This window comes from Hirundo rustica, chromosome 6 (genome assembly GCF_015227805.2).
Source record: "Hirundo rustica isolate bHirRus1 chromosome 6, bHirRus1.pri.v3, whole genome shotgun sequence".
NCBI lineage: Eukaryota > Metazoa > Chordata > Aves > Passeriformes > Hirundinidae > Hirundo > Hirundo rustica.
In genome coordinates, this window is record NC_053455.1 from 25,641,291 (window position 1) to 25,666,988 (window position 25,698).

Consider the following 25,698-nt stretch of genomic DNA (forward strand, 5'->3'; position numbering starts at 1 on the left):
ACCTCACTCTGAAGATACCTGAACATTACCATAATAGTCAGTAAGTTTCACAGTTCTTGCATTTACTTGAGAAGATCCTTAAGGAGGAAAAAAACACCCTAGTACCCAGCAAGGCAGCTTAACATCTTCCTCATTGTTTGTGACTACAATACAGTTATTTTCCAACCATATTTATATTTATATTTATATCTATATTTATATTTATATCTATATTTATATCTATATTTATATCTATATTTATATCTATATTTAATACTGATAATGTCCTCCCTGCTCTCAGGCTAATTTTTTTTGTTGTTGTTGTATACAATAACTGCCTACCAAGAAAGAGAGAAATGCATACAAAACACAGCAGAGCAGCTTCATTTCTGGAACCCCTGATCTCATTTGAATTCCCATAGTCTCACTGGAGCTTAGTCTCCAACCCTTTTTTCCTCTTCAAGATATATTAATTTTACAGAGTGGAAGAGACATATTGTTTGACAGTCAAAGCAAACCTCTCATGGTCCACCACTTCTTCAGAAGAGCATAAGGAGAAAGTCAAAATCTTCAGTCCCTTCAAGAAAGTCAAGCTCTTCCAGGCTGGATACACATACTAATAAATACAGGGCCTACTACTGTAGAGTAAATAGAAAGCTTCAACCACAACAATTCCTAATTTTGGATTCCCACACAATGATGCAGGAGTCATTTCAACAGAAATGTCAAGTAGAAGGCAGGGCACTCTTTTCTGTGCAGGCAAGGACTCTTCTCTGAAGTGTGGGAACAAGCAGCCTCACACCAGTGCCTGCCTCCCGTGTGCAACCAGGCAGGACGAGCTGCTGCACAAAGGCTCCTGGCTGCCTGACCACACACCAGCACATCAGGGAGGACCAGCCAGTCTGGGAGTCTCCACCTCAGTACAGGCACCTAAGTGCAGAGAGGGCCAAGAAGAGAACTCCACCAGCACATCAGGGAATGGGACTGCAGACTCAATTTACTGAGGCAAGGACAGAAAAGGGCAGAAGGGTAGAGGTGGTTGGGACACCAGTTTCTGGGGTTGTCATAAAAGAAACATGAGACTGGACATGTGGAGAGATGAAGAGCAGGATGTGGATCTTCTCTGGGACTGACTGCTGGAGGGTGGGGAGCTGCTGCTGCTGGTGTTGCGGCTGTAAGCTTTGCAATCACACTATCACTACAAAATAGTTTATTAGACAGGCCAACAGAATAAAAGACTATATATTTCATTTTGCCTCTAAGTACAGATCCAGAATCATTGACAAAAAGGAAAATACATTTTAGCAGCTACAATGCACACTACCTGCTTTAATCGTTGAGACTTCACTTGAATCCGGACCAACTAAAAGAAGCTCCATTCACAGGCTGAGCAACATCTCAACACCTTACAACACAGACGAACATTACTTACACAGGCTAGGCAAGTCCTTTAAAATCTGTTTTTTATATATAATGAATTACAACAGTCTTCCTTTATTTCTGCATGTCATCTGATTCTCTTAGGAGCGCCTATATTCTTTTAATTATATCAAATTGTTGTTATGGTAACCTGAAATTACAGGTTTAACTCTCCACTGTCAACAAACATACGGAAAAAAATGTCTCCCCTTCCAAATTTTTTTTTTTTTTTTAAACAACAGTACAAATCAAGGAGATACAAGGCAAATATTATTAGAAAGAGAAATACTGGAGAGGACACACTAGAACTGTGAAGAAATTAAATCCCATTTCTAATTAATAAGACTACTTTAGTGGAAGAGAACTCCAGGACAAAATTTTCCTGTAATAGTTTTCACAGATTTCTGAGTCCGTTAAGCCGATCAAATTATTAGAATTTATAACACTAAAGACTGTATCAGATTCGTGACACAAAAGATGAAGTATAAAATGTTTACAGTTGCCCAGTAAACCAGAAGTAGCAATTTATCAAGTAAAATACCTACAGGATCTACCGGTGGCAACAGGTCTTTTTTCTCTTGTTCATCTTCCTCTTCATCTGTACTATATTCTTCCATTGTTTCTCCACTTGCAAAATGAATAACCCTCCTTGGAATTTTCTTTTTCTTTCCTAGGACACCCAGCTCCACATTCTCAAAGCCGCTATCACCCTTTGAAAGTTGCTATAAAGGAAAAAAAAAAAATCTCAAGTACATGCTTCTGGAACTGGAAAATTCCCCCTTAGCAAGCTTCATGAGATATTTAAAATACTTTAGACTGATTAGCATTTACAGTGGACATTTATAAGAGCTTGCCTGTAGGTAAACGACTGAAACATTCTTGTTTGTAGATATGTAAAAACTGATTCATTCTCTAAAAGTAACAAAAAGGTTTCTTCTGGGGGAGCCGTGTTTCGTTAAATAATTTGACAAACACATAAATTTTCATATTTAAAAGTATTATTTGAATTAATATCTAATTAAATGTATCAAGGAGTTCATAGGCTGTAGCCTTCTCTTTGCAAGTTCAGACAGACACCTCTAACACAAAAGAGAACTGAATAACTAAGCATCCAGCCTCAAGCTCTAAAAAGATGCACCAAGGAATCTGCCCCTGTGGGCTTTCATCAGCAACCATGATTAGTACAAGGGACCAGGGTAAAGGGACCACAGTTAGTTTTGTGGCTAAGAACATGCAAAGTGTGAAGTACAATGTCTGGCTGTGTTCTCCAGCTGCTGAATGCTACAATGCAGTCTTTGGGTCACAAGCATTATGAATATATACTTCTAGTTCAAAAGCCAGTCAATAAATCTTTAGGCTAGTCTCTCCTGCAGGCCGAGAATTTTAGTACAGATTTGTATTGCAGCTATCAAAACAGAGCCTTCATCTTGGTAGAGCTTTCAGATGCTACTGCATCAAATGCACAAAACTGTGCTGAAAACACTTCTGTCACGTAGAGAAGGCCACAGAGGTCAGGAAATGCCAACCACATGTTTTTTATGTACCATGAAGGTTTTTAAAAATGCATGAGCTCATGTAATTTGAAACTGCATCATAAGGAATGACAGGCATAGTGTGTGCAGAATCCATGTTGCATAAAATGCATTCCAATTTCCAACTTCTTCTCTATCCAAATCTAATGATCTCCACAGAGCACAATTCAAAATTATAAATAATAATACATGTTTTATCACACAGTTGTAAGACATCCCTTAATCACTGCAAGTGCAGCATCCCCATCCTCATCTCTCACGCTAGATTACACAATAGAGCTTTGCAAGGCAAGCAGGCTTGGTTAGCCGGGAAAGACAGTGGGCACGGGAGAGAGAGGCAGCAGAGGGTCCTGGGGAGCAGAACTGCTTCCTTCATTGCAGCCACGGATTCTTCTCATGCCCATAGAGAAGAGGGAGGAAGGTGGAGATCACGTGCTGAGCTCTACAGCGTGGAGAGGGAGCGCACCCATTCATCATCTCTCCGAGCCCTGTACCAGCGCTTCTCAAAACTGCAAGTCATCTCAGCTTCCCCCAGCATTTCTTTAGCCATGGGGGCACACTTCAGGCATTTTCCTGCAGGAGCAGAGCAGAATCCAGCAGCAAGTTCTCAGTGGGGTAATTCTGCTGAAACAGCGTTGCATTTTCAGGCAGAATCACATTTTCATGTAGAAAGACAAAACTGACTATCTGGGGCCCAGTGCAATCTCTCTGCTGTCTGTCAGTCTTGGGAACATAGCAAAGCTACAAAAACACAAATACTGAAAACAGTGAAGCAACCTGAACACAGCAAGCGCTCCTTGCTGCCATTATAAAAGTGCCACTTCCCGTGACTTGGTTCTGTATCTTTTTTGTGCAAAAACCACCACAGAATCAGCTTTTCATGAACGTTCCACACTCTTTTATTGGCATCATACAATGACACCGTTTTTAGATTTAGTCACAGTACTGAAGAGAACTGTTTCTTGCAAATACATCATAAATATCATTGTGATTAATAACAGTAAGCAATGTGAGCCCCTCCTTAAAGCTCCTCTAAAATCACAGTCTCTTCATCTGATTTTGGCTCATTTCGTGCAAATGCTTCAAATATTAGAACTTTAAAAAAAATGTTATTTAATATTTCAAGTTTTAAAAGCAAGCTTTAGTTCCCTGAACACCCATCCCACACTCACACTACCTACAGTAAGCAGCTCCACATAGCTGGTACTGGGACATTTCAGACAAATGCAGTAGTCTAAGACAGTAAGGATTCACCAAGGAATGGTGAATCTGGTTCCCTTACTAACCTGGCTCAAAGTCCTACGTTATTAAATAAAATAATGTATGTCATCTGTTGTTTTGGTTATTACCACGTCAACAAACCAGTGTGGGTTTTAGTCATCACTGGCCTTTTAAGTTTTACCCGCATAGCATCAATAAAAGTCAACTCTCCCAGGTACAAGCAGAAAGTTCAGCACCAATAAATTTTATCTTTCCAGAGATAAATGCAGATCTATTCTAGAGTGATCAGCTAGATTCACTTTATAGCTCAAATGCTACAGTATTTCTTGTTTGAGAATTTATAGTTTTGATCTTCCTTTACAAATCTGATCTTCTTTTCCAATTTAGGAAGTTTTTACAAAGATCTTTCTTCTACTGCATGGCTTAGGCAAGTTTCTGACCTCATTTTCTTTCCACAGGCTCTTCCTTCTCTAACACGTTATATGGTCTAGAAAGACTCAGCACTTGGACCCACGTCACAGAAGTATTTACTTTGGCTTCCACTCCAGCAACTATTAGACACCAAGGCCGGTCATTCTTGTGCTTTTGCCACGCTAGCTAACACTCTTAAGGTACTCGGTAAACACTGTAAGGCGACTTCCCTCTCTTTTAAATGTCCTCTTGGAATTTTTCTTGGCTTTATGGCACACGTACAAACCTTGCCTGTCAGGATCTGAAACTCATGTTCCTTGTTTACCCTCTTTACACCCACTCTATCTCACCCTTTGTCCACAAACAGAGAGAGAGCAGGGGATCTTCTGACAGTGCTGATACAATACCCAGAAAAACAGAATTTTAGTGTACATATAAAATGCCAAAATAAATAAACTACAATTAAGGATAAGGTGCGGCTGGACACCTGCAGGCAAGCTGGGAGAGCTGACACAAGTAGTATTACATGATGCAATAACGTAAAGTTTCATAAAGGAGATGAAGCAGGAAAGTAAAAAGTAATAGGGAGACCAGGCTATTCCCTTTGGTACCTTTTAACCTGCCAAATGCAGAAATCCTTGGAAGAGCTTGTGACCCAAAGCACCAAAGTGTGTGATGTCCACTCTCTGTGCAAAAGACGAGCAACTGAATTTGCACAGGTCTACTGACCTGATACTGCTAGTCACTAGAAGGCTGGCAACAGCTAATGAAAAATATTTCTACCATGCTATCTCGGCTGTCTTACTCATTTTTTTGGATAATTTTTTTGGCTAGGATTCTGAGGCGGGGGCTGTTTAAGCTTGAGTGGTTTGGGTTTTTTTCATATTGCTTGTGTGACTTTCCGCCCCTGTGTCACACGTGAGTCGTTCAGAAACAAAAGACAACAAGATGACAGTGCCGGAGGACGACTACCAGAAAAGACACCCTCCCAACAAGCCTTGGAAAGGCACCATAACCGGGGAAGGGGCAGCGGCAGTGCCTACAGTACCCAGGGCCAAGGCGAGCGCGGTGCGAGGAGCGGCCGCGGCCAGGACAGGCGAGCTCGCCTGGCTGCGCTGTAATTAAGAGCTGCTGTCCCTGATCACCTCCCACGCCTTCGCCAACTTGACAGCACGGAGGGAAGTGGAAACCTCTCTTACTTTAATATTCATCAGGCTCGTCTGTCAGAGGCATTGTCCGCCGACGAGCAGGAGACACCGGAGACACGCGTGCCCGCCGCGCTGACTGTAATTACAGCGCGCTGGATGGAAGGGCAGACTGGCTGACAGACAGACCTCCCCTCCCGCGGCCGGGCCACCGCACCCCGCCGCCACCGCGGGGAGCCGGGGGCTCCCCCAACCCCGCGCACCCGCGGCAGGTCAGGCCGCGGCCACCACCACCCACGCCCCGGCCGGACCCGCCGCGGCCTCGCCCCGCTCCGGAAGCGGCTGCGCCCGGGCCCCGCCGCCCGCCCGGAGCCACCGGGAGAGGCGGCCCCGCTCACCTGCTCGGGCTCCATGGCGGCGGCGGCGGGCGCGCAGTAGAGGGTGATGGAGGACAGCCCCTGTTCCATCCTCCCGCCCGCCGCGGCGCCGGGGGAGGGCGGCAGCGGGCCCGCCGCGGCCCGGGGAGGCGAGAGCGGCCGGGCGGCACCGCCCGTCACACCGCCCGTCACACCGCCCCTCACACCGCCCGTCACACCGCCCGCCGGGGCGGGGCTTGCGGGCCGCGGGGCCGGGGCGCACGGGAGCCGGAACCCACCCGGACATCGCTCACACCGGCTTCGGGCGTTTCGCTTCTCTCCGCAGCCGGGCATTAACCGGAGCCGGGAGGGAGGCAGGGGAGAGGCCGGAAACAGCCGGGCTGCCAGGGACAGCCGTACCTCCACAGAGGCGGATACATATATGTCCCCACTGCACTGAGGGAACAGAACACGTTCTGGGGCGCCACACGCATCATCTTCCCCAAATAGTGTGAAGCCCCGCAAAGTAATAGAATAACATTTTAAGAAGCAGATGGAACTCCTTGGCAGTAGTTAGGGGGCTTACTAGCCCAGGACCCTCCTCACTCAGTCTTGGGTGTTGGCTTAGGGGACTCAGGCCTTTGTAAAGAACGAACCCTTGATCAAGAAAGAGATGGAGTGCCCTGGCCCCTGGGCTGCAGCTGGATGAGGAGATAACATGCATGCCCAGGAGGATGGGAGGAATGTTTGCCAGGTAAGAGGTTTGCTCAGCTGCTCCTGGGGAGAGGTGGGAGCGCTTCTGCCTCCAGTGTGTGCTGATCCCGGCAAAATGTACATTAGTACATGTCAACTACCAGTGAAAACAGCTGGAAGTGGAAGGGTCTGAAACATTCTAATTTTTTTTTTTTTTCTTTTTTTGGTTGGGGGGGGGGGTGGAACCAATGGCTGTCATGCACTTACATAACAGCAAGAACCATCTTTCAATCCTGCATCATTAAGAATAGTTTCCAAAAAATTACACTCTATAGCACAATATGGGCTCTTAGACACTTTCTTAGTCATATTATCAAAGTGTAAACCAGAGCCCATGACAAAAGCCCAGGTAAAGTACAGATGCATCAGACTTACAATTACACTAGCATAAGGCAGAAAATGTTCCCTCGTGAAAAGGGCTGACATACAAAGGTATGATTACAGAAACAGAAAGATTACGGAATGAAAGGTTAGAGTATTATTTTAGACAGTATGGGGCTGAATATCTGCTTAAGGGATTACAACAAACATACATCACTTAAAAGTTGCAAAGAAACAAACTAATGTTAGGATACATAAATATTTCTTACCGCCAAACAGAGTATACATTCTGTTTAGTGAAGGACTGGTTGGTATAGAGTAACAGCTCCTCAAGAGCAGCATTAAATCACCAACGAACCAAGTTGCTTCCCTTCACCTCTACTGTGGTTAGAGCAGCTTACAGTCATATTGTACTTAATCTTTCACCTCCCAAAACAGTTGGCATTTGCAACTTGGACAAGTTTAATAAATTTAGCACAGTAATGCTGAAAGCCCTATGGAAAGGTAGAGTTAAGAAATAAAGCCAGAGCTGTTTGTGTATGCTAATAGTTAACTGTCCAGCTTCTAGCACACAGCTATCTATTGACCATCATAACCATTTCCTCTTAGGCTGCCCAGCAGCAGCTTGAGCTCAAACAAAAGCTTGTCTGACAGCAGCAACAGCTTTCAGCAAGATACACACAGGAAGACACTCAGTCTTCTAAGCATTTCCATGAAATTTTGCTTGACTCTAGCTCTTCAAAGTTCTTGTATGCTAGAGATAACTTTTCTGCAGACATTTCTGACATGCCATAGAGGATTACAAAAACCCTAAAGCAAGGAAATGGTGCTGGGAGTGTTGTTACATATTTGCCGGGAGAGTTTTATTTGTATAGAGCTAAGAAAGGCTGCATAAATCACCAATCCATTTAGATGTGCTCCTATACCATTGAACTCTTGTTCTTAGTGCCTCCATCATGGATGTATTTTTTTTCCCGCAGAACTGAGATCCTCAGGCAGTTTTTCTAAGCAGGCTCCCAAGTATTTTCTACCTGGCTTGCTAAGCTAAGAGCAATATACACTTTGCTCATTCCAGCATATATCTTAGAAATAGTGACTGACACATCCTTTATTCTCAATTTGCCTGTCTGCCAACACTCAGCTAGTGACAGCTCTCTTCGTATCTGGTTGCAGTTTTAGTACTTTGGAAATGGTGAACTAAAAGTTAAAACTAAATGCAGGCCACAAGCTGAAAATAGAGTTAATTGTTGGTAACTTGACAGTCTGACTGAGCCTGTCCTGGAGCACAGTGCTTCACTGTTCATCCTCAATATCCCTATTCATGTTTGATTCCTGTCAAAAGCATTAACCATCCACTCTCCCCTACGGACTGCATTTCAAACCAAGATTCATACTCTTTCCTGTATGGTTTTCTGTATTGCATTTCTTTATACTGCTCAAGAACTAAAAATACTATAAAAAAGAAAAATCAGCTTTTAGTAAGCACACCACTTCAGTAGCTGAGGACAGCTCCCCAATAAGCTGGTGATATGCAAGGACCCATTCTTTTGTTACATTTAAAACAAAGATTCAAATTAACTGATCCACTTACAGATTAACGCTATGCACAAAATGCAGTGCATTTAGGTAGATGGCATACTTGAAGATTTTTCAGCATCTTTCATATACTGAACACATACCATTAATCAAGCAGGAGAGTTTCACATTATAAACTGTTACAGCATAGCTTACATTTTATTAGTGCAAGAGCATAATTTCATATATAAGACATTATAGCTGTTAGCTACCACCCTCTCAGAGAACTGGCTGACAGAGGGACCCATTTAACTACTGCATTTAACTTTTATCTAGACAGCAGCAATTGATGTCCATTTACAAACTAAACACTGCAGTATATTAAAATTTATAATATACCCTCTTACCCTAAGATAAGGGTAAAAGATCTTTCCATATTTGCCAAGATCTGTGTTGGATGTCAATGTTCATCTTGGTCTACCTAATTTCTGAAGTGTGCCTGTGGATTCTACCCTTTTGAGACCAACACAGTAAATTGAAATATTAAACTGCTATAGGAAATGATGATCAGACTGTAGCTGAGTTTGGGCAATGTGCTCTGTTAGACACAGCTATCTCTATTTTAAATTTCAGTACCAGCACAGAATTCCACCTAATATGCTTTAGAAATTATCTCCAGAACAAAAGAACTGCTTAACTGGCAGCCTGGTATGAAGATTATCTTCAGCATATGAGACAGTTTGGTATCTGCATACCTATACTTTTTCAGTCCCTTGATTCTTTGTGTATAAGGGAAGAATAGTGAAATTCTGTGCAACCAAATCTTATACAAACTTGAGCACAGCACATCCACATTCTAAAAAATGTTCCACACATGAGCATCAATAGCACACTTTCAGGTGCTGAACTATTCTTATAGTACCTATGCGAAACATGTGTTACAACAGTCTTTAGGAAAAAAAACAAAGAAAGAAAATAATCTCATTACATACAGATAAAGAACAGTTAAAAGGAACTGAAGGAACAGGCCATTCTCTTGTTTATAACCACTTAAATTTTATTTTACAGTATATTTGTGACATTTTATGTTACTATAACCAAAGATCAAGGTTGTTTACAAATATAATGGCTGCCATTTGATGTAAACGATTAAAAAGTGTCTCTAGATATTAAAATTTTACATCATGATTTTGTTTAAGTAAATTGAATTACTCTTTGTGCCATCAGTTATTTGTGGAGAGGAACTAATTTAAGCAAAAATAGCTTTCAGAAATTAGATGTAGAAACTGAGAAGCCTGGATAAGATTTCAAAAGACCACTCTCTCATCACTGTAAAAAGGAAGAAAGCAAATTCATTCACTGAAATTGCAATGAAGAGTCAACCAAGTCCATTTGTATTAAGGCTTCTTTACATATTATTGAATCCCATCATGCCTTTCATATTCCCAGCAGCACCTTGTTGAAATTGTCTCATCATTGACTGCAAACCGGCCATGCCACCTGCAGAAAATAAGTGAGAACATGAATGCGCTAATGAACTCTGAAGCACAGCTCTCTTGAGGCATCATTACTGTACACGCACTATTCCAGTAATCTACAAAGGCAGAAGCCCAAGACTGTCAAACTAGGTTTTTAACAGCCATTGAAAATAAAGAACTGAGGGATTAATTACAGAAAGGTCTGCAAAACACCAGGCTTTAAGTTGGTTTTAAGATGACTTTTGGATTAAGAACTAGACAAAAAGAAAAAAAATTGATGGAATGACTATTATCAGTCAGGTTCAGGTATGGGCGTCCTTATTTAAAGTTGCTCTTGTGAAATGTAATTACTTGAGGCAAATCTTAGAAGAGAAGGGAAGTCTAGAAGATTTGTTTTACCACAGACATCCTTCACCATTCCAAATGCTCATTTTGAGAGCTGAATCCAAATGAAAGACTAGATTAAGTACCTCTAAAGGCAAAGTATTTGGACTAATCTTTCCGATTCCTGTTAGAAAACCCTAGAAGCACTTAATACTGATATATAATGCAGATAGTCCCCATCCCCTTCCTCACTTCTCTATCTCAAATGCTCCACTATGGCATTGGACTATGGCAGTCCTCTCTTGAAGCTATAAAAAGTCAGCACACACCCATATGATGAAGAACTCTTGGATCCATCATCTTTGCCATCTGCTGATTCAGTTTGGCCAACTGAGATGGGTTTACGTTCTTGGACATATCACCACCTAAATAAAAAGAAAAGAGCAACCATAAAGTGAATTAACATATGGTGCTAGAAATAAAATAAATCCAAATGTTACCTCCTAATTCTAGATTCAAATCCCTGAGTCCCTTATTAGAAGTTACTACATCAGCCATTCAAAAGTTTGTTTAGGATCAACAGTTCCTGCATTCCACATAACAGACTGAAGTGTTAGTACTGTAATAGCAATCAAGTCTGCACTGATAGAAGTACAGTAGCTTTCCTTGCTAAGTTACACATTGGTGTCATGAAGAACAGTGCAGCTCTTGCCAGTCACATAAAAGAACTTTCAAACGTCATGAAAATGAGCGAGCTACAACTCACTTTCTCCTCTCCCTAGTCAGTATTTTCTCATTTCCTCTGTGTTCACACATCAAGAACCTCCTCCCCTTAGTTAATAAAATTTAGGGTAGGGTTTTTGGTGTTGGTCTGGGGTTTTTTTGTTTGGTGGTTTTCTGTTGGATTTTTTTACCTTTGAAAAGCCCTTTGATGCCTCCCATCTTTTTCACCATCTGTGCAAACTTAGTGTATTGGGTCAAAAGTTCCTGAACATCTCTGGTAGAAACACCTGAGCCTCTTGCTACTCTTTGGATTCTTCCTGGCTGCTTACTGAAAACTTTGGCACCATCTGTACTGTCAAGTTCTGCAATTACAGAGTGGAAAAGAAAAATCCATTGAGTCACTGACATTAAAAACTGTTACAATTGGTAGCAAACCCATTCTCATTGTTGAGAATTTTGAGCCAGAGAATAAAAAAGCTTAGTTTTAGAAGTAACAATGCAAAATTTCACATAAGTCATTGAGACATAATATTGTAGGAAGTAATACTAAAAAGCTCTTATCTTCATATGTTAATCATGATAGAAAAAGCTGTGTGAATAAATTATGTTCTTGGGATACTTGGTTTTAAGCCATATTAAGGGTAAGAGCATGCTACTAAAGGACTTAGAGGTGCACTAGAAACAACACTGAATTCCAGAGACCAGGCTTGTGACCAAGTAAGTTTGAGGGTGGGTAGGAAAAAGACTGCAATGCCAGATTAAAGATTAACATACCTTATTAATTTGCAAGTATAGCATTAATAATTTATGAACAGTTACAATACAATTGATTTCCAACAGAATAGAAATTATTCAAAATCCCACCTGCTCTACACAAGAGACAGGAACATTAGGCAAAGTATTTCTAAATATTTAGATTTACTAAGAAATTTGGAGACATATGTACTCCTTGCTATTCCCAAGAATGTTAATTTTTCTTGTCATTTTTTTGTCACTATACATGCAATATGTCCTTTTGTTTCCAGAAAGATCTCTCTAAATAAGCTTGTTCAACAACCAAGAAAAATATAGTGGGTGAAATTTATTTTACCTTGATCGTTCATACTGTCCATTATAGTCATGAGTTTCTTTAGCCTTGCCATTGATTCCTGTTCATTGCCTTTACTCATGAAGTCAGTTCCAAAACCAGGGATCATGCCCTTGTTTTAAGAATAGAAAACAAAAGCTGTGTCAGAAGAGGCAAAGCTAACTTTAATTAAGCAGAAATACAGACAGCAACTGTTAGTTCAGTAGTTACGTACTGCAGTAAGCAAATCATTTAACCTTTTTGAAAAACACAGAGCACAGATTACAACATAAATTTCAATGAAGAGTTTTACGCTTACAGAAATGTGTCAAATATCAATGAAAATCTGATAAAATAAAATTATTTGGGGGATAACTAACCAAGATCTGACTGAATGGTCCCATTTTCATGATGTTTTGGAATTGTTCATACATATCTCTTAATGTAAATTGACCTGAAGCACAACAAAAGAAAAGTTAGCAGAAGTCACACTAGCATTTTGGTCTTACTCTCCTTTTCCAGTTATTCTTTGTATTCATAAGGTAAATACTATAGTACATAGATAAGTAGATAAATAAACCCCTTCACTACTAATATGGCTAAACAGTTTCAGATGGCACATGCTGAACTATTAAGCTAGTTACTCTGCAATTGTAGTCTGACAGGCTTATCATTTGAAAAATACAACCCAATTTACTTGGCTGCCACATTTACTAGAGAAAGAATAACCTTTCTTCACTGTGCACATAAACAAGCTGTTTGTATCTACACACAGTACAAATTAACTCAGTGGTCTCCATTGCAGAGAACCTGCCACAGTCAGGTCACCGTTATTAAGACCTTGGGAATAACTTACCATGTTTTAGCTTTTCTATGAGTGCTTCGTTATCATCCAACTTTAACTCATTTACTTTATCTATCAATCCTTCAATATCACCCATACCTGGATAAAGAAAACAGATCTGAAATTAGCATTAAAAAGATTACACTTTGACTTTTTGTTATCCAATTCTAAGTGTCTTTTAAGCACAGTTGTACACAGGACATACCAAGCAGCTTGCTGATGAAAGGCTGTGTTTTAAAGGGTTCAAAGTCATCTATGTGCTCGCCAGTTCCAATAAAAATAATAGGACTCTTTGTGGCAGCAACTCTGCAATAAAATATATGTCATGAAATGACCTCTCAAACACCATCCATCTTTTGTACTATAATCAGCTAGGCATCATCAACACTATGCATTCTGTCTGAAGTATCTGCCTTACTCCTCAAACTATTAATGAAAAAAACACCCAGCACTTGGATGTTTAGCTCAGAGTAGTTATAAAGATTTTTCTCTAAATAGTACTTTACAAAATACAAACTCTGTTTGGAAAAAATCATCAGCAGAAACAGAAGTTGCTAATTTTCATTGCCGAGTTTAAGAAACTTGAGCAGAAATAAAGAAAAAATAAATTATCTCCAATTTATCCTAATACTGGAATATTACTGATACATACACCGATACTAATGATAATGCTGTCAGATGACTGGCATTGATTACAATTTCTTCAAGGTACCTCATACAAAAGACAATCTCATTTTCAACACAGGAAGAAGCTCAGACAGACAGAAGAAAACTCAGAACCTTTCCACCGCACTGGCACTAGCTTTTAGTAAAACCCCATTTCCAGTCCACAGACAGTACAGAACAAACACAGCACACTAAACGCACACAAGCACGTGACAAATCAAACAAGAGCAAAGTGAGAATACCAAAAAGCTTAGTATTATGCTATAACATTATGCCATAAATAAAGCAAAATAAATATGGCAATTTAAGAACTCCAACACTTCAAATCAAAGACAGGCAGGGATTTAGCAAGTCCCGGTTAGTTACTTTTGACTGTTTTGACAAAACATCTCAGCTCCAAACAAGCTTTATCATTGAAAGGCAGTTGGAACAATCATTTATGGCTGAAGATAAAATGTAACATTTTCTGGTTGGTATTCTGCCAAGATGCAGCATATGGGAAGTCCACCAAGAATTGAATTTGGATAAGTAAGACTGCAGACAGCTTTTCACCAAGTTTCTGGACACTGCCAATCCAGAAGTTTGATTTGCATTATAGTTCTAGGGTCACTAGATATGAAGAGGTACAGTTTCTCCCCTTTTGGAAAAAAAACCTCCTGAGATGTAAAACTGTTAATGTAAGTTGTATCTATTGAGCCCAAATTTATCTTTCTGGAAAAATGCCTAATATACAATATGCAATCAATATTGCTTGATGCTAATTTAAAAGTCTGACCTGTGACAATACAAACTACTGTACTGAAAATACACAATATCATCGGATCCTGATGTTAAATATCAATAGGTATTGATATCCAACACAAGAAGGATAAGAATCTAAGTGTGACTGACTTAGATTCTGTGCAGAGTGAGAGTGACACTTCCACAGGACAGGTTTCTGTGAGGCACTAATGCATTTTATGGCTGGCTGTGCACGGCCAGATGTTGGACACATTATAGCACAGTACTTACGCACTAAGAGCTCCACCTCCTTTGGCATGTCCGTCAAGCTTAGTAACAATAACAGAAGCCACATCTACTTTGTCTTTGAAAGCTTTAGCTTGAGCTTCACAAGCTTGGCCAATGGAAGCATCCATCACATAAACAATGTTATCTGGTTGCTAGGAGAAATGAGATACATAAAATAATAATTTCCTGCTTTAATAAACAATGTTCATGCATCATTATTATTATGATGTAGGTTCAGTAGCAGAACTTACTGCAATAACAGTATATAAGAGCTGTATGCTAGAGTTTAAAACAGAACCACTGTTTTATGAACAGTATTATCTAAGGACCATTTAAAAAATTCTGATGCTTTATGACTATATAAATTATCTACAACACAAAACATTACCATTTAATAGGTTTGTGCTTATTAGTTATGATTCAAGTGATTTTAGCCAGTATCTTGAGCCAATAAGATAATTAGTACCTAAAAGCAATTAATAGCTAACATCTTCCATTTGGTTTTACATGCAGATATTTAAGACATCCATTCCTCTAAAAATAAGTTAGCCATTAGCAGGAATTGTGTGGGAAGTGTCATATTGTCATGCAAGGCCACAGAATCAAACAAATAGCCAGACTTTTTAAACCCATAGGAACAACAGCTTCATTTACATATCAAAACAGTTGAAAGTTATCCAGTCATCTTCTCTGTTTCAGTGCAATTATTTGTGACAATCACAGAAAGTTTAGTATTCATAGTTAAAGGAAACCAGACCAGACTGGTTCTTTTATCTAGTTTTTCAATGCAAAGATCCTGAAAAGGAAAAGTTAAAGCCAGAATGGCAGTCTGCTCATACGCAAACATCCTTGAAGGGAAGAATAAAACTCAGAAAAAATAAAACTGTCACAAAACTAACAAGCACTGGTCATTCAACCCTTGCTTAATCGTATCTATTTGTAATTTCTAATATAACCTAGGAGTTAAAGCAAAATGCACATAGAACGTTAGGATAAAGATGAATCAACTGTCATCAAATGACTATGCCAAGTTACTGTCTTTCTCAAAACTACTCACTATGGCATTAGCAACTTGTAACATCTCTTCAAACAAAGAGTCTTCTTGTTTGTGACGTCCACTTGTATCAACAATGATTATTTCAAAGTTTTCATTCTTAAATTTCTCAACACCCTCTGAGGCAATTATTACAGGATCCATTTCTGTATAACTGATAAAAAAAGAGAAACAAAGAGACTCACAATTTCGTCACTTGACTATAAACTTAACTGTAAATCTATCTGGATTTCAAGAGGGAATTCCTCTTCTGTAAAGCAAACATTTGTTAAAAATATGTCTTCTTAATCCATTTACCCTTACTGCTCAGTGAACTGAAGCACAAAGACTGAAGTTTGTCTTACCTGCTGGAAGCTGCATTAAGTTCTACAACCCCCTCCCTCAAATAAGATTTAGCTGAGCCTCTGGACAGTTCACCTCCAGTGAAGCTTAGGGGAAAAATATTTACTGCTTTATAAAAGACACTTCAGGTCCACCCTGTCTCTATTTGATAATAAAAATTAAGCATCCAAAAATAATATCCTTTGATCTTTGAGCTACTTCCCCAAAATCTCGCCATGTCTGGTAAAAGTCTGTGAACATCAAGTACACCAATACATCAAGTAACCACTATAGGGACTTATTCCTGGACACCTGATCTCTTTGTACACTATTGTACCTGCTACTCCTGGCAGTATTACTGAACTGGGCAGAACTTTCATCTGATCAAAGCAAGTATTACTCAGAATATATTACTAAAATGAAAGCAATTAGGCAATGCTAGATGGGGTTTAGTGCAAAAATGTTCAATACAGAATAATTCATAATTGGAGTTGAATTGTTCTCCAGAGTGATTCTGAAAGATGCTTACCTCCCATAAAAGGGAATTCTTGCTTTTGTGGCATTCTGCTTTAACTGGTCAAAAGCACCTGTAAGACAGATACAGTCAAGGGACTACTTATGAAAATCTTCAAATATTATACATAGAGAACTACATCATTAAAGTCTGTGTTACCTGCTCTGTAAGTGTCTGCACATATTAAACAAGTCTTCCAGCCTTTCCTCTGATAGAAGTATGCTAACTGTGAAATGAAACCCAAAACAAGTAGTTACACCAAAGTCCCACTGACATGACAATTCTAACATCTTGAAGTCACACACAGAGGACACAAACTCAATCCACAAAGTAAGACTCTTCACTGGTAGCATGGCCATTATTTAGAAAAGCACATTTATACGAAAAGCGTATTTATATTATATATAAATGATTATTAATGGCAAGATGAGAACACTCCGCTTCTGATTTCCATTTCTTGAAATGACAATTTCTAGGAATGACTACAAATAACCTAAGTTCCCATTTTACTAACTCCTGAATTCTTCTTAGTGTTAATACTACAGATTGGACTAGCATGTAGAAACTACCCAAAGCAATACTTCAATATCAAGTACCATAATGGCTACAACTTGTACTGCTCTATGTTTCTGTACTTCCAGAGGAACAAAGGTATTTCCATTGAAAGGACATGTTTTAAAGCAGTGGATAGAATCCTGAACCTTCCTACAACACTCAGCTGTGTACATTCACAAAACACTGACTGAAGACAAATGTCCAAAATAAAGTTCACCTACGTAAGGCCTAAGAAAGTCTTCAGAACTCAGAGCAGGCTAACCTGAATATTTCGCTATGTGTGAAAGGAGATGACAAAAAACAACAAAGATGTGTCTTTTTTCCACGGGATAATTTCTCCTCAGAACTTGGAATGTATCAAGCTCTGTCTTGGTGTGAACAATGAGTGAATCAAGAGCTTACGGTTTAAGATAAACGTGCAGATTAGTGAGGGTGATGCTGTTGTGGGTGCTTGTTACAGGCCACCTGATCAGAAGGAGAAAGCAGATGAGGCCTTCTACAGGCAGCTTGAAGCAGCCTCAAAGTCTCAGGCCCTGGTTCTTGTGGGGGACTTTAACTACCCTGACATCTGCTGGAGAAGCAACACAGTGAACACAAACAGTCCAGGAGATTCCTGGAAAATGGAAAGCAGAGATTACAACTTCCTGTCACAGGTAGTGGAGGATCCCACAAGGAACGGTGTGCTGTTTAACCTTACACTAAACAAACAGAGAAGACCTTGTTGCAGATGAGAAGATATATTGATTCAGAGCATTCTTTTCTTAGCCTTCAAAAATACAAATGCAAATTTCCTCAATTAATCTGGGGCCGGAAGAGGTTTCACATCACCAACTTACACCTAACCAAGGTATCTAATACAAAGGCCAAATTCCATTGTTTTTTCTAAATAAGTAAGGGAATGCAAATCCATTCTTAATATTAGTCTTAAACCTAGAAAGTGAACTGCAATGTTGGGGTTTAAGTCCACCAAGTACAAGGACAAACAGAAAGACTTTCTTATAGGGTATTGTTTCATCAAGAGTTCAGTTTAAAAATTTTTGAAGGCAGTCCTACAAGCAATAAATTGCCCCAAAAGAATATTACTTCCAACATTCATTTCATCTCAGAAACTCCTCTGCAAACGTATCTCTACATGGTAGTGAGTCAGAACTTTCCTACTAACAAAACCAGCACAGATCTCTACCTAAGGAGTCCAATGACCACTAGCTTCCCAAGGCAAAAAAAAACCCCCAACAAACAAACCAAAAGCCATGCAAAGAGATCCACTGCATGTTACCTTTGAACAAGTTGTAGTTTTACCACTTCCTTGCAAACCAACAAACATTATAATATTCTGTTTTCCTTTGGTAGGTGTCCATGCCTTGACTCCAGGATCTACAAGCTAAAGAACAAAGAGTAACATAGGTAGCAGAACCAAATTTCAGAAGTACAGAACAGTTGGTGTCACAGTCATGCTAGGGGCCCGGTTTCATATTCAAAGGAGAAAAACAGTTTTTGCACATTCTCAACTTAACTTGGCTTAGATTTTTGCTGATTTACAGTGAACAGCAAGAGCCCTTACAAGATATCTAAGATATTTAGTATATAATATTCTGCAACAATAACAGTGCTGATTTTTTCCTAATACCAAGCACAGTCAGGATGGCCTGTATATATGGCACAAGGATTTAACAGCCAACACAGAAAGGTGACCTTCACCCTTCTTGTCATTGCTCAGGATGGGCTTTTCCAGTGAGAATCCTACAACACAGAAGGCTTTTTAGGGTTGCTGCCTCACTTGTGGAATGAGTAGAAGGTACATACATTCCTGAGAGCCACCGTATGTCTGGGCACAGACTACAGAAGAAGAAATGACTACACTGGTAATTAGAAAGAGGGCAGAATACAGATACCAAAGTCCTGATTTGACCAAGCAGGCACATTAATGAGAAACGTTGCATTGAGCTGCTGGGTTGTTACTTACTCTTCTACAGGCTTCTAAGTAGTCTGAACATTAAGGATAGCAAAGCTGTGTTCTGGGACAACCAAAGACAGTCCAGAAATGAGCAGTAATTTACTCTTGTCTTTACATGTCAATTGAACTCAAAGCTTAAACTGAAGTTAGTTTGAGAAATGCCCAGCATGGAGTTTCAAACAGAACACTACTGTTTGCAATAGTAAGAAGCCTCACAGCAGAAAGCATAACTGCAGGTACCACATAACCACCTAAAAGCTTGACTTGCTACTGCACTACTTCAAGCCCAGACTGAACAAGGAAAGTGATGCAAGAAGAATTTTACCTTAACAAGCTCTTTAAAGACTGCATGCTGGATCATTTTTCTTTTGTTAAGCCCAGATGCCATTTCTTCAAGATCAATTGCAGACCTGAGTTTAAAAAAAGCATGAAACATTAGCATAACTTAAAGCATCACTTGAACTTAGTTTTTTGCAACTGCAACCACACCCTGATTTGTTCTGAGTTTTCAGATAGGATGTACTTAAGAAATGACATGCACTGGAGACATGCAGAGGACAAAAGCAGGTTTCTCAAATGCATCTTTCAGACTTGCATGTACTTAAACTACATCTGAAAACAGGCAAGGTAACAGTGCTAGTCACATACACAGATCTATTTATAGCCAGCACAGAACATGTGAAGATGATGTGTCCATGAAACAATGAAGAACTTGTTTATCAGACGACTCAACTGATGACAGCAACAGGTTTTTGAAACAAGCCTGTAACAGCAATAAATGGCTAAATCTGACCGAAGACTTTTGATGGAACTGGCTAAACATTTAGTTAAAACAGCTGTTTTCCTGTTAAAAGAAAACCATGTGTGCCTAAAAATATCCCAACATATTAAATTATAAATTAGGTGTTTTTTGTAACTTCAAATTACAACTTTTACAAATATCAAAAGTTAAATGCATTTTGATTATTTCACTTACTTGACATTTTCTCTGAGTTGTTTCACAAGTTTGATATTAACATCAGCTTCCAGTAATGCTGTACATACTTCTTTTAACATGGCATTTAAAACCTTTGGAATACAAAAGAAAAATCAGAAAAATTGTTTACAATATGCAGAGATGAACTAGGCCACTATTAGGTCAAAATAAGAATGTAGAAGTCTATTTATGATATAACCATGGCTTTCACAAATTAAATGCATGTAGTCTCATCATTAAATTGACTGTCACAAAAAAGTCTGTGCATTTTTTCCTATGCACAATTTAAATCTGAAAGGGAAGGGTTCTCAGTTGTAACAACTGCACACTATATAACACTAACACAAAACACTTCCTACTGTGTTATGGCCAACAGCTCATATGGCAGCAAGACTTCCTGAACTCCCCTCTGAGTACTCCTTAAAGAGTACACCAGAACAATCTTGGATCACAACACCATTTCTGTAAGTAACAGCATTCCTTAGCTAAAGATGGACACCCTGTTACCTGCATTTTCAGAAACTGGACTGCTGCTCTGATTGTATGCCTTTTAGGCAAGCAGGTGCCTCAGTTAGAAACCCTGTTTGTTCTGAGTTTTCAATGTCTTGAACAGATTTTTTTTTTTCTGAAAGTAACACCTGCATAAATGGCCTAATTTTCACATCTTGAGCTATTGCAGGAAAAAAAAAAATCCATTGCTGAAAAAATGCGGTTGCATTTGATTCAATTAAGGATTTTTTGTCTCTCAGCAGAACATACATTAAATAATTTTCTCTACACCAGTTCTAACCCTACAGCTCTCAATGAACATATTTTTTTAGTTACTTTAAGCCACCTGTCTTTCCACCTGAAAAGAGTTTCTAGCAATCTGTGTACTCAGAGACACTTTGAAATCATCATATTAGTTAGTTTCCCATCTTGCATTGAACTCCTATGACAGAACACACCGAGTTCTAATTTCAAACTCTTAATTACAGAAAGTACAGACCATACTAAGCCGAACAAACTTCCAGAACCACACACTGGCTTGAATATAAAGGCAGCAAATGCAACACATTCCTCACATTTCAGACAGCAAAGCTTACACTTGTTCCCCATTTCAGCTTCTAGCAGATAGTACACATCTCCATAGTCTGCCTGCGCACACACGTAAATCAGAGCAGGTACCGACCTTCCATCCAAACTTAGGTACACATTGCCTCCACAGAACACCATCTCCCCAAGTACCCTTTGACCATGGGACCCTCTATGTCTGAGGTGATGACCAATGTATAAATCTAGTTTTAAGTTCTGGCAGTACTGGCAGGGGTTAAAACCTCTAGTAGATATTTTACTTGAAGAAAACAAAAAAAGTCTAGGGAGCCCACTTCAAGCCTCTCATCAGTCTTTGAGAACTCTTTCTCAGAACTTTTCCAGTGTTGGTGCCATCAAATTTGTACACTACATACCTCTTCATTGATAATGGTAGCATTGCTCAGCGAGCGCAATGCTGAAGTTATTTTTCTTCCAAGATCTGCCAGAACCATTTTGGCGGCTTCAAGTACAACTCAGAAGGATCTGGAAAACAAAATTTAAAAATAAAATTTTAAAGTAGTTGAATCTATGCCTTCACAAATTAATTATTCAAGTAACTTTGGGGTAAGAATCCTGCTTTGTACTCCAGAAAGTGCACAAGTTTTACTTTTTACAGTTATTTTTAGGAAATATTGGCCTAAGTTAATTTTAGGCAATCCTGATGGCCTACTTAATAAGAGAGATACCACACTTCAGTTAGGAAGGATTTCGCTGTGTAGAATAAATGTGCATTGAATTCACCATGAAAAAACCCCCAAAACAGTCCAGATAGATTTCCAGAAAGAATGCCAACTTCTTTTCATCCTCTTATCAGCAATATGCTACATGACAGAATAAAATAAAGCAGAATAGCCTAGAAACTCTGCATCCTGCAAAGACAGTACGACCAGAAGCAAAATATTTTGCTAGCAAAGTTCAACATTATTTATCGGTTGCGTTTTATCCAGTTTTTACTAAATCAAATGGAATTTCCCATTTCAGTAACCCTACAAATGTGCTTGCATTTTAATAAGCAAAATTCATTTGTAGTTTTTAATCACTGTATTGGAAAAACAGACTATTTTTGTTCACTAGAAACACAAATCTCATATATAAGCCTAAAACATACCATAACTTACACTTAGGAAACCATAAAAGTTAATTTCTGAAGGGTCCACATTCTAGTCAACATGCTAAACCACTCCACCCCCTATATCAGGTAGCAAGATAATCAACACATGGTAGAATTAGCAATCTAAAATTATGAATAAAGGCAATCCAAATTTTGTAACACCACAGCTACTGCTGAAATGGAGCACTGCTAATACTTCTTGTTTATCTTCCATTTTCAGTGTTGCTGTGTTGTACTCATCTGAAACTACTTCCTTGCTGATAGCCCAAATCAGAATCTCACATTTGAGCTCCTCCTTTCAGAACTGAAAGCCAAATTCTCACTAACGGGAGCCTCTGTAATCAAATCAGAGAGTTTCAAAGATTTTTGGGACCTCCCCCTGCCTCAAAGAGGAAGAAAGCAGAGAAGAAAGGCCAGTCCATTTATTGAAATGAAGAATGCACCACTAGCTACAAGCTGATTTTATTTAAGAGAGAGGATCCAACGTGGCTAACAAAGCAGCTCACTGTATACACACCTTGAGATTTTTCAGCTGCACAAACCCCAAAAAGCACACTTTAAAGTGTATTTATAAAAAATAAAAGATTTATTCCAAAAGAGCTAAAGCAGGGCACCCATGTAAGCCGACCTCCAGATTGCTTTGTCTAATTGAGAGTTACTATTGTTACCAACTTGCTAGGCTAAACCAGCAACAAAACCCCCAAAACAACTGCCAGTCTAAACCACGCTCCCCTGATACTGAGGTCACAATGCAGAACAACATCTCCAGGAGCTTCAGAAGATGTAGGATAAATAAATCCCATGTAAGTGCAGGAGTTGGGTATGGCAAATGACAAATATATTTACACATTTCAGATTTAAGGTGCATTGAATACACAAGCAATGATATCCATTAAAATGCCATTTCCTAAGGAACTCTGCCAGTAGAGTATTTGCAAACCAATACACTAATAGAAATTGACATCTATCTTCCTACATCGATGGAAGGGGACTGCTACATATTATCTGAAGTGGTAAAACTCCAAGGTTTCCTTACAAGTCACGTTATTGCAGAGCAATTCTAAAAAATCATTTTCACCAATAGGTTCTACCAAACACTCTCAGCAAAACAAATGTTCAAAATGTTTTCCAGGTCTTTTTTTGTGAAAATCACAATATGTAAGAAAAAACCAGAACTGCAAACCTTTAAAAATAGCACTGCAACTCACTAAGCTTTGAGCTGCTAAAATGGCAACCAATGACAAAACTTAACTATAATACTCGGATATATTAGCTAAGAAATGTGATAGGATGACCAACACATAGAAGTAATGTGATTACTCAATATTTAAAATTAATTTCCAGAGTTCTACAGATCTCCAAACACAGAAGGTTAATTATGTTTAATAAATGAATTTTTCCTCTGCAGAATTCCAAAAGCTTCTTTGGACAGCCTTACAACAGGAATAACTGAAATCCTTTCCTAAGAAGATGAATTTAAGCATTTTCATATAAACTGCTCTCGCTATCACATTAAAAAATCATAAGCCATCAGAATTTCTAAGGGCTGCCAAATAGAGGAATTAATAGAATTTGTGACACAGTCCATCCAAGTCAAGAGCCACACTCCAGACAAAAATGTTTTAGCAGGTAGTCAGCTTGGGTTGGCAGATTGCCAGAAGGGCATTAGCAGTAACTGCAGAATATGTATGTGCCGAGCAGCTGTACTTCTGGAGAGTACATCTTGAACGCAGCACCCCACAAACACACCGAGCAGGGCTAAACCCCGCCGGGCCCCCAGGACGCAGCCAGGCTGCCTGGAGCACGCCTGGGGCTGAGCAAGACCACCAGCCCTGCGCAGTCTGAGCCCCCTCCACCAGCAGCAGCCCGGGCACCTCCACACTGAGCTCCCGGGCCACCGTGCTGCTGCAGTCCCGAGAGCTCTGTGCTTCAGCCATTAGCGGGCATTCCAGAGACGGAGGAGCAGCAGAAATAGCGGATGTCTTACTATGGCAGAGCAAACCAGCAGTGAAGCAACTCTGAAGAGACAGACTGCCCGCCCACCCAGCATAAACTCCAACTAAATCCATCTAGCTAAACTAACAATACTCTATCGCAGGGCATTTTGAAAAAAATACAGGCTTAACAGGTAACAGCAGTTTAAACAGCTGTTTTAAAAGACAGCAGCTGTTAAAAAAGATAACAAGCAAAAGAACACTTAAAAAATTGTACAATAAACTCGTACTACATATGCACACACACGGATTAAGACCAACTGCAAGTCTAACTCTGTTAGAAGCGAATGCTTCACGGGTGGGAATACTCTAAGCTGTCACAGCTACGCTCAACCTTACGAGTTTCCACTTTCTAAAATTACCCGGCTGACGACGGGAAGGCGCCCCCAAGGCAGCAGCAGAGAATGGCTGTCTCGCTTATGGCCCAACGCCCTCGTTTTTACGGGAAAAATGAAAAAGGCAGAGCCTGGTATATGTACCCGGCCGCTGTCTTTCCCCCGAGTACCCAGGGTTGGCCACGGGCAGCGGGCGGACACCGGCTGGCGAGTCTCGTCCCGGTGCTGTGGACAGCGGCGGCTGGCTTCGGGAGGCCCAGAACTGCCCTCCCGGAGCCCCGGCGGACTGAGGGCCCTGCCGCCTATCACCGGGCTCAGCACCGGAGAAGGCACCGGTGCCTTCTCCTTCCCCACCGGGACTAGGCCGGGGCCCCTCCGCCTCACGAGAAACCACCACGGATCGCGGTCCCGCTTACGGAGCAGCTGTGGCGGCAGTGCGAGCACTCACCGGGAGCGCGGCGCGGGGCCCGCGGGCGGAGCCGTGCTCAGCCCAGCCCGCCAAGGCGAGGCCGCCCAGCGAGACTCCGCTGGAAGCGCGAGGAGTCGCGGCCGCCGCCGACCAAGGAAACGTCAGCACTGGCCGTCGCCCCACAGGCCCCCGTTGGCTTCCGTTTCCGGGACGCGCGGGGGCCCTCTGCATTCGTAAGGTGGCACCGCGCTAACGTTCCACCCGCATCCGGCGCGGCACCGGCGGGCATTGCGCCGCCTTAAGGCCGGGCGGGCGGTGCGGTAGCGGGCGGGGCAGGGGGCGGAGCTCCTTCTCCGCGGCGGCGCCGTCAGCGGGGGGCGGGGCCAGGCGCGGCGTCACCCGGCAGAGCGAGCACGCGCCGGCAGAGGGCTCCGTGGGGCGGGATCGAGCATGCGCGAAGGGCCCCTTCCGGTCGGTGCCGCCCTTCCGCATGCGCACGTGCGGATAGCGGGCGGGTGGGCACGCGGGGGGCGGGGCTTCTCCCGGGGCACGCACGTGCGTGAGGCGGCGCGCGTGGCGCCCCCCCGCGGCGGCGGCGCGATGGAGCTGGAGGCGGCGCGGCGCGCGGTGCTGGCGGCGG

The 25,698-nt window shown here is 40.9% G+C and overlaps 1 protein-coding gene across 3 annotated transcripts in view; it reads right to left on the reverse strand.

Annotated features, from left to right (window-relative positions):
- The window catches only part of LOC120754476 (signal recognition particle subunit SRP54), a 35,548-nt gene extending 10,230 nt beyond the window's left edge, over positions 1-25,318 (reverse strand). Inside the window, exons 1-16 of one of the 3 annotated variants that reach the window (XM_040068109.2) lie at positions 25,098-25,318; positions 21,584-21,692; positions 20,136-20,227; positions 19,485-19,569; positions 18,482-18,586; positions 16,810-16,876; positions 16,666-16,723; positions 15,819-15,969; positions 14,765-14,913; positions 13,293-13,393; positions 13,100-13,186; positions 12,624-12,697; positions 12,268-12,376; positions 11,369-11,539; positions 10,784-10,879; positions 9,689-10,152 (exon numbers count right to left, since the gene is read on the reverse strand). In XM_040068109.2, coding sequence (XP_039924043.1) covers positions 10,061-10,152; positions 10,784-10,879; positions 11,369-11,539; positions 12,268-12,376; positions 12,624-12,697; positions 13,100-13,186; positions 13,293-13,393; positions 14,765-14,913; positions 15,819-15,969; positions 16,666-16,723; positions 16,810-16,876; positions 18,482-18,586; positions 19,485-19,569; positions 20,136-20,227; positions 21,584-21,661 — 1,515 coding nt within the window. In that variant the 5' untranslated portion in view covers positions 21,662-21,692; positions 25,098-25,318 and the 3' untranslated portion in view covers positions 9,689-10,060. Of the gene's footprint in view, positions 1-1,943; positions 2,121-6,105; positions 6,233-9,688; positions 10,153-10,783; positions 10,880-11,368; positions 11,540-12,267; positions 12,377-12,623; positions 12,698-13,099; positions 13,187-13,292; positions 13,394-14,764; positions 14,914-15,818; positions 15,970-16,665; positions 16,724-16,809; positions 16,877-18,481; positions 18,587-19,484; positions 19,570-20,135; positions 20,228-21,583; positions 21,693-25,097 lie in introns of those variants that run through there. The other 2 variants (XM_058421154.1, XM_040068113.2) reach the window with 2 other exon arrangements.
- Between the last annotated feature and the right edge of the window lie 380 nt (positions 25,319-25,698).